Consider the following 15,623-nt stretch of genomic DNA (forward strand, 5'->3'; position numbering starts at 1 on the left):
CTAAGTTATGAGGAATTTACGAGAACTGTTCATTGTAATTTAAGAAATTTTGGAATATATATATATTTTAGGCATTTATTTTTTTGTTATAATGTGACCTCTGACTGTCATTTCTATTCAATAAGCAATAAACATTCAAATGGCCAGTTATTAAAATACAGTAAATTTTTTTCTACAGTGAGATTCAACACACTCATAAATACCCTGACCCTTTTTCAGGTCAGCTGTCCACTGCCTAACATGGAAAAATCACAAGGGGTCTCAACTTACTTCTTGCTGACAAGAGGTGAAGATGTAAGAGCGCCTCATAAACAGAGGTCTAATGATCTGTCTTGCTAGGAACCGCGGTGGGGCACCACCAGCAGCAGCACCCCTGTCCACTACAGTGTTCTTTCCACATGCACCCTATGCTGCACCCTAAGGCAATCCCCAAAGACTCAAAGAAGAACTTTGTGCAGAGGCATCTCCTACAGAGACAACTAACCCAGTGCCCTGAAATCACCTACGTGCTCCACAAGTCCCACTAATTAAGTCCTCAGAGATGGCGTGTTTAACAGCTTAGGATGGTGAGTTATGGGTCTGCTGACTGACTTTGGTCATTCATTCCCTAAGGGGACATGTGAACACCAAAATCCCTCTGGTTCTCACCTGATTTTCTCTCACTTTAAACCATATGAAGAGTATACAAGTACAAGCCAAGAACCAAGGTATAAAGCAGCTACGACGGTGCCCCTCATCTCTTGCTCAGTTACGCTCAGCTTAGGAATACTGTATAGGAGTCTTGGCACCCTCGCTCTGTGAAAATTCTGGCCCAACGTTTCATTTTGTTTCCATTCACAGGGGTCAAGAATAATGACACTAACCAGGCTGCTTTCCTGTCTCCTCCACATTGGAGCCCCCATCTCGATCTGGAACAGCCGCTGGGAGAAACATGCTGCTGGGCATCACCATCTCAGGGGTGGTCACCTGAGGAGGAAGAGGCAGAGAAACAAGGAGAGTCAAATGGAGAGGCAAGAGACACAAAATAGGGAAATGTGTAAAAATTATTTAATAAGCAAAATTAGCCTTCACCAGTGCAAAGCTGGAGGTGTCACTTTTCATAGCTCACTGAAGATTCATGTTTATTAGACAAAGCTCACATCAGTCAAAAGTGTTTCTACGGTTACATTCTGGACATAATTAGCAGTGCACACTTGAAGAATAATCTCATTATTAATATTTTTCCTTTATGCAGAATTTTGACTTTGATCACTGACAATGTTTTGTCATGGGCTGTGAAACTTCTTGTGCAACCAATTAGGTAGATAAGTTGAAAGGCCCACCTTAAGCTGCTGAAAACATAATAAGGGCCCTAATTAAATCATACCTAGTAAAGTACACTGTAATCTTGAAGCAGGGAGCATTGTAGTACTGTTTTCAAAATGTATTCAGGCAAGAAGAGGAGGCGAATAAGAGCAAAGGAAAGGGTAAGAAGAAGAGAAGAGAACAAAGGAAGGCTAAGGACACGCAGACACATTGGCAGATTTTCCAGGAAACAACATTTTGTAACCCTTTACAAGCTGAGATCAAGTGTAAACGAGCATTTCTTTTGACTCTACTTAAGCTAGGATTTCTTCTGGGGTCTCTGCCCAAGATACAGAGCATCAGGAGGAACCTCTGGCTGGTGTCCCAGCCACAGAGGGTGCCCGCACAGCATCCTGCAACAGGGTAGCCCCACTCTGACCATGGCATTGTTTCCTAACAGAGCAACTCCAGAATCAGCCTGGACCAAAAGTGCTGTCCTTTTAGGTCAGATCCTCAGACATTTCTCTAGGCTTCCCTGCCATCTGGCCAGAAGCTCGTCCAAACAACTTATCATTTGCCCGACATTAATGTGATAAGCAGCCCTCAATATCCAATGTCGGGATAAAAGGCTCTTTGTTTAAAAAGAAGCAATATCCCTTTGCCTGCTGTAGGGTGGGAAGGTAGTTGATGATACTATTCCCAAATGAATCAGAAATCATCTCCTGTTTGATGACAGCCTGAGAAATGAACTGACCTAGAGGTTACAGGAACAGAAACTACAGACACCACCGATCTTTCTACACGGTGCCCAGCCCTAGTCGGAGGCCTTATTTTCCCATCAACAACAACGTGAATATCATGATAATATCTGCACTTGCAACAACTGGAACGCCCAGGGTTACTGTTCAAAAATTAAATATTTTATATAAATTATTAAATTTGAATGGTTTGAAGATCCTGGCCTTGCTCAAAATAGCTGCTGACATGTTACTAGACTCATCAGTGATAGGCTTGACTGTGAGAGGAAACCTAGACAACTGTCCCCATAAACACCAGAAAGGTAACTCCCCCACATATTTAGGGATATGAGAATTTCAGCAACCCAGATGCCAATAGGTGCAAAAATTAAGCAACAGGCACACAGAGAGGAGTTCTGAGAAACCCTGTGTTTACCAAGAACAGGTGCATGGCAGGTGAACATGTGTGACAGAATTCCTGCTCACACAGACACCTGCACCCTCACACAAAGCTTGTTGGCAGCTGGTTACAACTAGCTGTTGATGAATCGTTAGGAATGGAACGGAGGTTGCCAAACTCATTCCATCTATTTTCTTTCTAACAGAAAGCATTTCTGACTGGTATGGTTGGGGAGTCCAGCGGGAATCCAAGAAGTGAAAGGTCACCGATTAATTTATAGTCCTCAGCCAAGGGGGAGCACAAGGTTGGGGGCAAGAGGGGGAAAAAGGGAAAGGAAAAAAGACTCCCCCCCATCTCCCTTCTCGGTTGTAGCTGCAAGATCAGTCCTTTCTTGGGATCTTTCGGAATTATGAAAAATGAATCATGAGAAATAAAAAAAAAAGCCCTACAGAGTAAAAAAGAATAAAATTATCTAACACCTCAGCTGCACATCATTATAGAAAACTGTGGGCTTTTTATACGCATTACAGTAAGGCAGACATCCCCTCTAACAGACTCAGTACGACGGATCAGTAATTGTTTTCATACACTTTAATTAGAAAAACTCAGATGGCTATGAATAATAATGGAAAAGAGAGACTTTTGCACTTGAAAGGTTGAAGTCAATCAAGTGTGAATGACGGCAAAAAAGAAAAAAAAAAGACACCAATTCATCAGCCCTCCGTTGTCTCGCCGCGACTTTAATCATAATTCCTGATTGGGATTCAAGAAGGCAGCACGCAGCGGTTCTTTGTCTGCCTTCACCTTCCATCAATTAACTCTCCCCGAAATATAATCATCAACCTCACGTGCTCCTCTGCATCTTAATCTGGGCCTCCAAACCTGGACGCCTTGCCCCGTATGTGTTTAAGTAATTACTTTTATCTACCTGTATCTTCACATCTATCGTGTACCCAGCCTCTCCCTGAGAAGGAAAAAGGCTTGGTATATAAAAATTTAAAAGGCAACAAATTCCCAGGAGGCAAAAAGGAACATCCCTAAAGGGGATTCTAAGGCTCTAGAACTCCGCTGGGGTCTGCCTGGACACGTGTCTGAACGGAGAGGTTGAGAATGGCAGACCCCATGTCAGCTCTCACACACTAATGTTCCCGTGCCTGTGTCCATTCCTCTCTCTGCTACCAGCTTTTTGCACTCAAAGTTTGCATGCTTTTCACAAATCTAGTCCTGCCAACAGCTCACCGAGGCATTCTACTCACTGAATTGGCCAAAGACGAGTTCCTTCAACATTTGCCTTGGCACCCCCCTTATTTTCCAATCATATCTGGCTACCCAAGCTGTGTGGGAGGTTCAGACTACCCCAGCCACAGTCTTTGATGGGCAGCCGAAAGTCAGTGAGAAAGAAAGTCATTCAGCTGTGCTGAGTACTGTTCTGTAGACCTTCCTTTCGCAAGGAGCACTGGAGCATGTCGGTTTTTCAGAGGACAAAACCCAGCCACAGCATGACCTGAACCATCCCGAATATGCACAAGCCTCAGAGGCTCTCAAATAACTGGACCCCACCACCAGCCTCCCTGCACAGACAACATGTGTGCGCACACACACCTGTCCCCCTCCCCTTTCTCCCTCTGCCTACTCCCCTACCCCATCCACAGACTCAAGCCAAACACAAAGTTTTAGGTTTGGCTGGATAACAGTACACAATCAGTCCAAACACCTACACCATGTTGATTAATTCTAATCTGTATACTGATAAACATTGACTATGTTAAATTATGTCCCCCATATTCTACCCTTTAATGTATAGAGGGAGCCTAAGACTATTAAAATAGGCTTTTAACGAAAAGTAAAACAAAGCTTTTCTCTCTTTCAATTGATGAGAGCCATAGCTTCTCAGAATATGGGTTCTCAAGACTGGCCTTGACCATGCAAAGGGCAGTTCCATGGTAATCTGCTAGATACCACATGTGTTCCTTCCACCCTTCTGAGCCAGGCCAACTACATGCCTTCTAGCCTGTGCAGTGGTGATAGGAATGCAGGATGAAACCATTATCTGAGCTGGGGTGCTGAAAGTTTGAAAAACCAATAGTGACTCTCCTCTTCCTAAGAAGTAAACACGTCTCATAAATACCAAGGGAAACATGGAGTTCTGCTCTGACGCTGAACCTCTTCAAGATTAAGCAATTCTCATATATAACAGAAATAGAAGAGTTCCACACCGATGCTCCAAATCCTCACACTTCGCAATGCCAGAGCAATTTAGTTGTTGAGAAGGAAGGGCCTCAGGTGACTCTGCTCTTCCATTCACTAACCATCACTCAGTAAACACTGTTCAGATCCCCGTGCTGCCTGCTTGTGAGAGGAAGACATGGTCCCTGTGCCCCAGATGCTCACACTCCAGAGCACTGACCTTTCGGAGATCATACACTCCCTAGACCATCCAAGCAAAGCCAAAGGCTCCTAGAAAAATACTGTCACACACAGACTACTGCAGGTCATTTTGGGGAATCACAGGCTCCCTGGAGGGAAATCCATGACTCAAGTTGATTGCTCTTGACTACTAGGAGAGGTGACATGGGTTCACAAAGAACTAGTGCCTACCTCTTGTTCAGTTCACCATTATATTTATGACTATGATTTAATGCCTTCCAAATTTCTGAGGTGAGTGGACCCTGAAGCCCCAAGGACACACCTTATACAACCCAGAGTCTTCACTGTGGGCCTGGTACCCACTCTGACATTTGGTAGGGGCCGCCAATGTTGACTCTTCCTTGGCAGAAGAAGCTGGGATTATAAGGAGCACTGCACCCTCCGTGCTTTCTCCAGGTCATGGATGTGGAATGGCCAAACACAACACCCTGACCAACCATGGCGTGTATTTTGCCAAGTTCTTATGGGCCTGTTCATGCAAATTCAGTTCTGAAGGCCACCCTGACTGAGGTTAGATCAATGCAACCAACCAGTTCCACAGGCTGGAAAAGCCAAGCTATTTTCTTAGAAAAAATGTTGAACCTGGTTTCTCTGAGACCCTCATCCCTACAGTTTAGGCATTGTTTGCCTAAGTGGGGCTTCTTTCTGAAAGGCTCACTTTTTCAAGTAAGAGTATAGACTTGCCAAAACCTAGACTCCCGAAGGAGCCTCAAATCCTTCACTTTTCAGTGAAAATCAACAGAACGAAGAACCTCAGAGACAGGGGAAAAAGAGGGACAGCCTCGGACACAGGCCTTCCCGGCACAGACCTGGCCAGTCTCTACATCCTTGTGAGGAGGTATTGGTTCTGTTAGAAAATTTTAAGCATGAAGGTAAAACCCACCTGCTTCCAGAGCTGAGCATTCTAGCTAGTGGTGCATCTAGAGCCGATCACTCCAGTCAGTGGCTCACTTCCTCTCCTGCACCTAGATGGCCGCTGGGGCCTGCTAGTGGTCTCTGCACTAACGCAGCCAGCAGACTAGGGCACCTCTTGGCAGGAGAGCTTCTGAGGTTTTTTCCGTTCCTTCACTACCTTCCAGATGTGCCAGGCTGGACACTGGACCACAGAGTCTACAGGGCCTAGTTTCTCTTTATCTCGTTTCCTCTCTAAAATGTCTTCTATGTGGTTGTCTGTCCTTTTTTTTTTTTTTAAACATAAAACCCATGAGGAAACCTGAAGGCCCACGTTAACAAGGGCCAGAAACAAATGTGACCATGAGCCAGATTTTAAAACTAAGAATGAGAAAGACTGAAAAAGGAAGTGGGTAGGAGAACAGGAAATGCATGAACAGTTCAGAGAGAGAGAGACAGAGAGAGAACACTGAGGAGAATGAATTGGAGAGAAGAGCTTCATTAGACTCAGAGAGGCAAGCAGTGGCAGTATACCAAGGTCACTTCTAATTTAGACCATCTAATTGGCAAACAGGCTCCAAATGGCTATCATCTCACAGGGCTTGGAATTAATGAAGCCCGATTATTTTCATTACCTTCCTCTGAGATGGAGACAAAGTGAAAGAGCTGGTAGCCAGGCGGGTGAGACAGCCCCAGGGCCAGTGGCCACCGGAGAGCCCCAGTGTGTGTATGTGTGTGTGGGGGGGGGTGGAGGGGGGGTGCCGACGGCCTCTGTCCCAGAGGCTCATCGAGGCACAGGCACACAACGAGCCCAGAAAAACATAGATACTGCCTGAAAAAAATCACAGGAGACAAACTATTGCTCCAGAGAGAGAGAACTGCAGGCAGTGCAGGGCCAGGAGCAGAGAAGGGAAATCTCTGCATGCACAAAAATACAGAATAATTAAAACTATCAAAGGGAGAGAAGACGAAGGGCTAGAGAAAAGTGTCCCTGGGCTGCTCAGGAGCCAGTCCCCGTCTCCATTGTGAGGTCACAGTTTGTTAAGTGATCAAAGAACAAAGACAATGTCCCTATCTTAATGCTCCAGGATCCCGGTGGTGTGTCCTGTCACTTAGAGAGATAGTGGTCAATTCGAATAATTTAAGAGTACTGAAATGCATGGTAGGTGGTCTTTCCCATTCTCATGTAGGGCTAAGAACCACATCCCCATGCCCTCGACCTTCCTTCTCCGAAAGAGTGGGAGAAGGAGGGCCCAGAGCAGCAGCTCCTCTGTCCTCCCCACCAACCTGAAATCTCCAAGTTCTCTGTAAACAGGTGAGAGTTGTGTGGAACAGACCGCTCAGTCAGGTCTGGAGGGGCACTTGTCTCATCACCCTTAAGCTTTATAGATTGCTTTCTTTCATATGCCTTGTGTAAAGATACCCTTTGGAGCTCGGTTTCCAGGAGGCCAAGCAGAATGAAGTGCTGTGGGTGCAGTTTCCACAGCGGAGGGCCAGAGCTGCAATTGTTCCCGGTGGAGAATATTTTTCAAGCCCCTTCATTGGTAAAAAGAAGGGGGCCCATGGAAGACACAGATATGAGATGCAGAGCATAAGCAAGCAGCTGTTACCATAGCAACAGACATATTAGACACTGCAGGTTCCTGAAAGCTGTCTGATAAGGTATTATTAAATGAAGCCTCCTCAAAACACTCTCCATTTACAACTGAACGGAAAGACATTGTGTAGAAAGTAATCTATTTCCATTTATCAGGGTGGAATTTACTTTTAGAGGGGCTGAAACCCAATTTCAAACCAGGTCCTAAGACCTTGGACCCAGACAGCAAAAAATATTTACCAGAATTTATAGCTTTAGATACCCTGAACACACCCCACGTCTGCCAGGAACTGTCCATTTGGTGGAGTTTTGCCAGCTTTTCCTATTCTGCGGTCCCAGGCAGCAAACTCAGTCAAACCACTGGGCAAGGAAGAAGACTCACTCGTCTCACTCTGTTCATCCTAGCCACTCAGGGACAAAGCCAACATAACTTTCTCCTGTTGGAGGGTGTGTGCTGGCCATTCCTTAATGACACAGTTTAGAAAACGGAGCTGTGATCTGAGGGGCATTTCTCTTCATGCTGTTTTCAGATTTTCCTGCCCCAGCTGGCCAGGAACAAACAGATTTATGGTCAGAAAGCCTAGCCGATACTTACTTCCCTATGGTCAATTTTCTAATAAGATTACCGTAAAATATCCTGGGGCATGATTTTGACCACAAAGTTCATTATAATCACTTAGTTGTAAAACAAATGCAAATTCTGTTTTAACACCAAACTTTTCAGAGGAAGGAAGTGGCATCTGTTTTGATGCATCAGGGCAGCGACCAAGATCTAGGCCTCCAGCAGGATTCTGGGTTCACCTTACGATATGGCCACAAATTCCCCTCTAGCTGCGGTTGTTCATCTTTTCCTACTGAACTGAAGGATCAAGGTGGAGATGCTTCATTTAGCTCAATTCAAACCATCCTCATAACTTGAAAAACCAATGCAATACTGACAGCCATGCAATAACTCCTCCTCCTCACGCCAAGAGAGAATACCCAAGTCATCCTTACATACACCTTCAAGAGTTAAAACCCTTATATTGCTACTTTCCCCACAACTTCAACTTTATTTCTGAATCCATTAACTTTCTCTTAAATTTCTAGTAAATTTCTAGTTTTCTAGTAAATCAACTCCCTATAATCAGCATATTTCCCACAATCTATACACTTTTCAGACATGTCTAGAAAACATCTCCTTTGTCTGCTCTGGGAAAATGAGGTGCACAGGGGATTCTGTACAGGGTGCCACGAACAGCCCCTTTAGGGAGCATGTGTCTCCTACAGAATTATGTTGTCAGGATTCTTCTAGGACAGGCTTTATTAACCGGTTCCCCGGATGAATTTTAGGGTATCCGTATGCTCCCTGGCACTGCACAATTTTCTATATGCATAATACCTGATGGAGGTCTTAACAGTGGTTGTCAAACTTTAGTGTACACACAATAACCCAGGAAGGCTACTGAATCTTTTTCTTCGGTCTCCAGAAAGGTCTAGAGTTACTGCTTTGAGAAGGTGCTAGTTAGTAACACCTCACATATCTCAGGAATTGGGACCTAAGCAAACACAGCAGTAACATCCCGCCCTTGAAGACTGTTGGTCAATGAAGATTCACAATGACCACCAGACTCACTACCTGAAATGTACCTTGCTATTACTGCTGTTCTAAAAATGGATACTTGAAATATAATTTATACTCTAGTTCCCTAGAGATGTATAAAAGAAACTGTCATACAGATTACCATAGGCCCACATCCTAGACCAGATTTATAAACAAGAAAAAGAATTACCTCAACAAAAGGAAAATGTAATTAGGTATTGAAAATGCTTTTTTCCCCACATCTCTTTCTGTACCTTTAAGCTCCCATGGTTCCAGGCCATCACTGGGAAGTGTGATGAGGCCTGAGAAAATCCCACTTGTTAAGTTATTTCCAAGGCTGGTGAGAATGCCAAGGAAATTTGTACTAATAACACCTACAGAAAGCCACCCACGCACAGAAGGTGGTTTCCACTTACAGAGAAACTTTCAACAATGTTCATTTCACCATTTGAAAATACTAATTTTCACTATTTGAAAATACCCATGGAAAGTGAATTTATACTTAGAACGCTGAAATGAAACTCATGCTAGGTCACCTCTGAGTTTCCCATTGGCTGCTAAAGTTCTCTTGATGCATCATCAATGATATGTTCCTCACAGCTGAACCTCACATTATTTGTTAATTTTGTGTAACCAAATGGAACGGGAAATGCCTAGAGGTTGTATGTCTGTGTCCTACACCGTTGTACCATGCAATTCTGAACAGACTACCTCTCTGGGAACCTTCACACGAAAAGGCAATCATATTAAATTCCCATCATTTCCACTGTTGAAATAAGCTAGAGACTTATTTCTTTTTGGTGGTTTTTCCTCTAGTGATCAGGAAAGGGCTTGCATAGCAGCCCCAGCACAGACAGAAAGTAGGCCATTAGTGTCACCTGTGGTACTTTGGAAAGTTTTCACATTACAATTAGATTTAAATCTTTATCCTAACCTTTTGGACCATGTTTACAGAAGCCACTTGGAGCCATGCTTTCAAACCCAGGTTCAAAATGCAAAGCCCTCATTCAAGAATCAACACGCACTTTACAACTGACCACTTTCCTGCTCTGAGAATGAAAGTGTCCACTCGAGAGATGCCCACGTTACAGGGCTACACTGCTAGAGGTGGGAAATGTGAGATCACCTCTCAACTCCACCTTACAAGTGCCATCAAGTCAGTTAGCTTCTCTGAGCCTCAGTTTCCTCAGCTGTTAATGAAAACGTGTCAGACTCTTGTGGGGATGGAATAGGAGAGCAGAGCATGACCTGCTCAGTGCAAGTTTGGGGAATCTTAACAACCACAGTCTCTTCACATAAAAGCTGAGCTACTCGAGGCCTCCGCATCCTTCAGGGTGAGGATGACAAGGGAAGGATGAGAATCACACAGATCCATCTCTTTGGGCCACGGCCATGCCAAGTCCAAGGCAGGACAAAGGTCACAGGACCAGGCCCAATGCTGACATTTCCAGCTCTACACTGGCTTTCTCATCCAACACCGCGGTATCCTGTCCAAGTTATTGGGGCCCTGCGGCTGGCTCTTACCGTCATAATGAGCTTGTCCACGCAGTCGGGTGCCACGCTGTGCAGGTGTGTGAGGTGCAGCTGCAGGTGGGTCTTGTTGCTGAGCATGTCCTGGCACAGCGGGCAGCGCAGCAAGGGCTGCACCGAGTGCTGTGTCATGGCGTGCACGCGCAGCCGGTTCACGTCCGCGCTGCTGTACTTGCAGTAGGGACACTGGTACATCTGTAGGGGACACACCCAGCCCTCTGGCTGAATCTGCAGTTCCCACCAGCGACCATGCCCACCCCAAGCCCGTCCGTCTGTCAGCCCGCGAACTCAGTCCCCACCGGCACCTGAAACATGACCCCCCCCCCATCCCCAGCAGCAGGTCAGGCCCCTCCCCGCCTCACCTGCTCCGCTTTGGTCTCTTCCGATGTTTTTGGTCTCTTCGAAGAGAGAGGAGACTCCGAGCTACCTGGGAAGGAGATGCGTTTGGAGGTTGCAGGAGAATCTGTCAGCTCCTTTTCTGCTTGGCTGGACGATGCTGGAGGAAGAAGCAGAAGATGCGGTACAGCAGCTAGACCAGGCTGGCTCCCACAGGGCGCGTGCCGGGTGACAGTCAACATTCAATTTATAGCACAGGATTGTCTTGAAACACCCAAATTCAGGCAGGATGAGCATCCGGACCAACTTACTGAGCATGTTGGAAAAGAAGCAAGTGTTTCTTTCCCCCCCTCCCCGCCCATGAATTTTCTATCACTACTTTAACTATTGAACACTAAGAAAGGAAGGTAAGGAAACGGACTCCAAGGCTGAGCTGGATTAAGCTAAATTCAGTCTATTCTGACTCCCCCCTCCCCCATAATCAAGACACAATCCGGTTGCTTGGGGGGATGTGAGGGCTGAGGGTGGGTGGGAGAGACTCTCACCAAGTGCTTCACCAACCACTAGTCAGCCTGACTGCCAGACACACTCTGTTTCCACAGATGTGACAAACTATGTGCCCCGACTTTACTGTCCAGCCCTTGGAATCACAGCACCACACATTGCAGGAGACATGATAAATGTGACCTGAGAAAGGGTCACACAGATATCTGCATACAAACGAGTGTGGGTTCCGTAACTTGCTTTTGGGGAGGAGCTTGGGAATTGAAGAGTAGAATGAGGCAAGGCGTGAATCTAACTTAATAATCTAGCCAAAGCTCCAGACACAAAAGTTTACTCTAAGTGAGTGATATGCAGGTATGTTTCCTATCTGCTTGCACAAACCATGCCCTCTGCACTCCACTCCACCAAAAAACCAAAACACTAATTAATGAGGAGTCACATGAGACTACAGTAGCAAACACTGGGTGCTGACGTATTGGTAGAAGTCCTCTGCAGTGTGGAAAGGGCCCTGGAAGACCTGGATGAGAAAGCAGCAGAGCTCGGGGTTTAACCAGGACAGAGCAGGGCTCCCCCACTGTAAACAAGTCTCAACACCGTTGGATTTAGTCTTTCCCAAACCTGCTCAGTATCTAGGGTTGGCTCTCTCACTTGTTTTGGACACGGGACTCCATTTTTTAGAAATTTGCTATAAGCAATAAGGAAAAAAAAAATCCTGAAGATGGTAGAGAGAAAATTTATGCCCACTGCCCTTACTGGAAAATGATTTGACTTAGCATCGAGGTCACTGGTTTAGAAAGCTTAATATTTACTCTTTGGCCAAACTACTTTCTGTCTCACCCACCCAGTCTAGTTACCTGGCTCACGTTTCCACTTTACTCTCAGCTTTGAAATTGGTTCTGATGTGGATACCAAGATGCTCTCATTATAGATGTGTGCTTTAATAAACAAGTTTAGAAAATCAATTTTATTCATTAAAATTATTAGGCCACAAAATAATTTTGAAAAAAAATTGCTAAATGCAGAAAATATTCCAGGAAGTTGACGCTCTTCCCTGAATGCACATCTTGTGACCTTTAACCCCAGTATCTTGGTAACCTGGTCTACATAAGTTTGTAGGACATCTATTATTTAAAAAGTACAAGGACAAGCATATTACACACAGACCTCTCCTCCTCCCAACACACACATTCATAACAGTGCTTTAATCTGTCTCGAATCGACTTCAAACCCATTTTGCTCTTAATGGGAGTTATTCATTTTCACTTGAAAGGTAATATATGACGGCTGGATATTTAATGTGATGGACTGGCTGCCGATTAACTAGGTGCTGTAACATTCTAGACCAGTTCCCCCACGGCCCACTTCCCATCTCCTGGCCGCCCGCAGACCTGGTCCTGTGGAGCCTCGTGTCCCAGGGTTTAGACTTCACAGTGTGACAGGCCCGGCCTGAACACTTCCATCTTAGGAGCCGTTAACTAATGTTTCAGGGACTTAAGTTTCCCCTGCCCCCAGGAGGTGCCTTATTCTCCATCACTTTTTCCTTTTTGCTTACTGGTTGTCTTCTATGTGTGGGGTGGGTAGCGGCGCTCATTAGCTGGTATCTTTGGATGCTTGTTTCTCACAGCCATCTCTTCACCTGCCCTATTTCCACCTCCCACCTGCATGCACTGGGTCAGGCCCAGGGCCTAAAGCATGGAAAGCGTGCTCTCTGCTCCTCCTCCCGCGAGAGGCACACCAACACAGAGATTGTATTTGGGACACCCACCCGTCCTTTCGTTAGTCCGCCTGACTCGAAACAACACTTGCTTTTACAGGACCGTGACATTACCTTGTAAACCTGCCTGCCGCCCCCCTTCAGAATGACTGTCAATCGTGCAGTTGCTCGGCTGTGTGAATGAATGGGCACCGAGGCTGACACCACCCAACTCATCTCACTCACTTGGAAAAGCACACACAGTGTAACCCAGGGAGGCATTAGCTTCCTCACAGGACCAAAGAGTCCATCCTCTTCCTTCAATGCTGAACACGAGATGAATTGTGAAGAGGTTGCAGAGGTGAGAATTCTGGTCTTGGAATTCACTATTCTTCCCCCGGCATGGAGGGGGGAACTTTTATTACCTTTTCTTTTTTTTTATAACTCGCAAAACTGCTGTGGAATTCTAAAGCTTCCTTTGTGAGCTCGAGCTCAGGAGTCCTTATAAAGTGTTTTAAAAAATAAAATCACTCCCTCATTTATCTTTTTCCGCAGTAACACAACAGCCCTGCTACGTAACATGAATGACTACATCCTCTGGCATAGTAACTTCTGGGGTCCATCTCCCGTCTACCCAGGACGACATGCATTTTTATTAGATCGGATCTGTCTAGAAGTGGACATTAGTCACCGGCAGCTTACTAGCTCCTTCTCTTAACTAGGCTGACAGACCCCCACCTGGCTTGACCTCAAACATTAAAATGTCAATCCCCATCAAGACAGGGTACCTAAGTCTTGCTCCAGTTTCTCTAGACAGGCAGACAGTTGTGTGAGTTCTCCATCAGCATGCTGGATGCAGGTTGAGTCGAGGCCACAGTGAGCCTGAGGTTTTCTCAAGCTGCTTCTCTCTGAACAACTTCAGAAGGGCCCAAGTCTCAAAATCAATTTCTACTTCAATTCTGTCACTAACATACATGGTAGGCATAAGTAAATGAGGTTGTATGAACACCAAGAGAGAAGAAGCACTGTGTTTTTCTGCTTTGAAGACTTTTCTAAACTTTGACTTGAACTCTAGCAGAGAGGTCACAGTCTAGAAAACATTGTTTAAAAAAATCAATTCCTGATCACTTTAAGGACACTTCGACATCACATTAGTGAAATGGAAATAGATGCGCTCCTGAGGCAAGACATAGTTTAAACAGTACTTGGGACCTTTGGTTTAAACTGGCAACAAAAACGCAAACAACTTGAAGGATGACTACCTGTGGGCGTTTTCACAATAATGACAAAATGAATCGAAAACAATGTAGATCTCTTACAACAGGGTCTGGTTAAGTAAATAATGCTACAGCCACTTTGTTGGGTATCAGACGACATTAACAATGATAGCTATGAAGCTACATGAAAAAGTCCTTGAGAAGCTTAATTGGAAAAAAATAAAAAGTGTGTCATACCATGGTACAGCTATATACATGAAAAAAAAAAGACTAGAAGAAATGATTGTTGGATTTAGCTGATGGCATCATGGACATTTTCTAAGTTTGTCGTGTAGTTCTATTATTTTTAATATTATAATTAAATAGTTTAGCCTTTAAATTGAACTATCCATGAAAAAGTTAATATATGGATCCAAACTGTGCAAAACGTCAGGTGGTATTTTTTGCTTTGCTGGTTGAAGCTTTTTTTTCTCATTTTGGCAGCTATATCCTATGAAAATATGTGTTAAATCCCAATGAATCTTCCACAGGCAACACGCTGGGATCCTGGCACTTCAAAGAGGATAAAAATGTGGCAAGGAATCATGTGAGCGATGCACTATAGATTACATACTCTGTAAAGCTGGGCGAATGGGATAGTGTGACAACGGAATGCTGGGTCAAACCCCTGTCGAAACCTGATAGGATGTGAACTGTGGATTGCCTGCCATGCAAACTTTATAAGGAGTTAAGAAACACTTGCTCGACTTGTCAGGAGTTATGGTTGCCCTGTCCAACTTGCTGAGGAGGCACAGGAAGGTCTGGCCTGTCCCTGCTATGGAGTACAGAAAACTCAAACTTGGCTTTCTGGGCTGAAAGCCACCATTTTGCCTTCAGCTGTGATGGGTTGGCCTCTGCGACCAACAAAGACATACTGAGTGGCAGACCTGACTCATGACTCCATGATTCTCCCAGGTTCCTCTATATTCCAGGCAAGAGTTTCATTTCAAAGGGAAACATAGTAATCATTGCATGGCTTCCTAGGGGGAAAAATCACTTATGCATGGAGACATAAAATTCCAGATATCCTTTGTTTTTAGCATATTTGGGGAGTATTTAACCTCTAAAATATTTATTTAAAAAGTTACCCCTCTTGACATATTAATGAGAGGGAATAGGAAAGACAGTCAATCTGAATTCATGCAGGTTTTATTTGCAGTTTTCAAGACATGGTTTTATTATGCTCTAAGCATACAGAATAATTAAAACAAGCCTAGTAAAGCTTGGTACCTGCAGGTAGGAAGTGACTTACTTTAAAGAATCGGTAAGAATGGTACAATGTAGGGGTCTTATAAAGTGGCCAAGTATGGTAGAAACACAGCCCTTGTAACTTCACCTGATAAAGTCACTCTTCCTAGAATGAATTCTCATGAATTCTCACCAACA

General features: G+C 44.7%; 1 protein-coding gene across 2 annotated transcripts in view; it reads right to left on the bottom strand.

Annotated features, from left to right (window-relative positions):
* ZFHX3 (zinc finger homeobox 3) overlaps nucleotides 1-15,623 on the bottom strand; it is a 241,395-nt gene that overhangs the window by 15,903 nt on the left and 209,869 nt on the right. For both annotated transcript variants that reach the window (XM_019654459.1, XM_019654466.1), the window contains exons 6-8: nucleotides 10,811-10,944; nucleotides 10,443-10,643; nucleotides 864-966 (exon numbers count right to left, since the gene is read on the bottom strand). In XM_019654459.1, the coding sequence (XP_019510004.1) occupies nucleotides 864-966; nucleotides 10,443-10,643; nucleotides 10,811-10,944 (438 nt within the window). The remainder of the gene's footprint in view (nucleotides 1-863; nucleotides 967-10,442; nucleotides 10,644-10,810; nucleotides 10,945-15,623) is intronic.

The sequence above is a fragment of the Hipposideros armiger genome, unplaced genomic scaffold (genome assembly GCF_001890085.2).
Source record: "Hipposideros armiger isolate ML-2016 unplaced genomic scaffold, ASM189008v1 scaffold_9, whole genome shotgun sequence".
Lineage (NCBI taxonomy): Eukaryota > Metazoa > Chordata > Mammalia > Chiroptera > Hipposideridae > Hipposideros > Hipposideros armiger.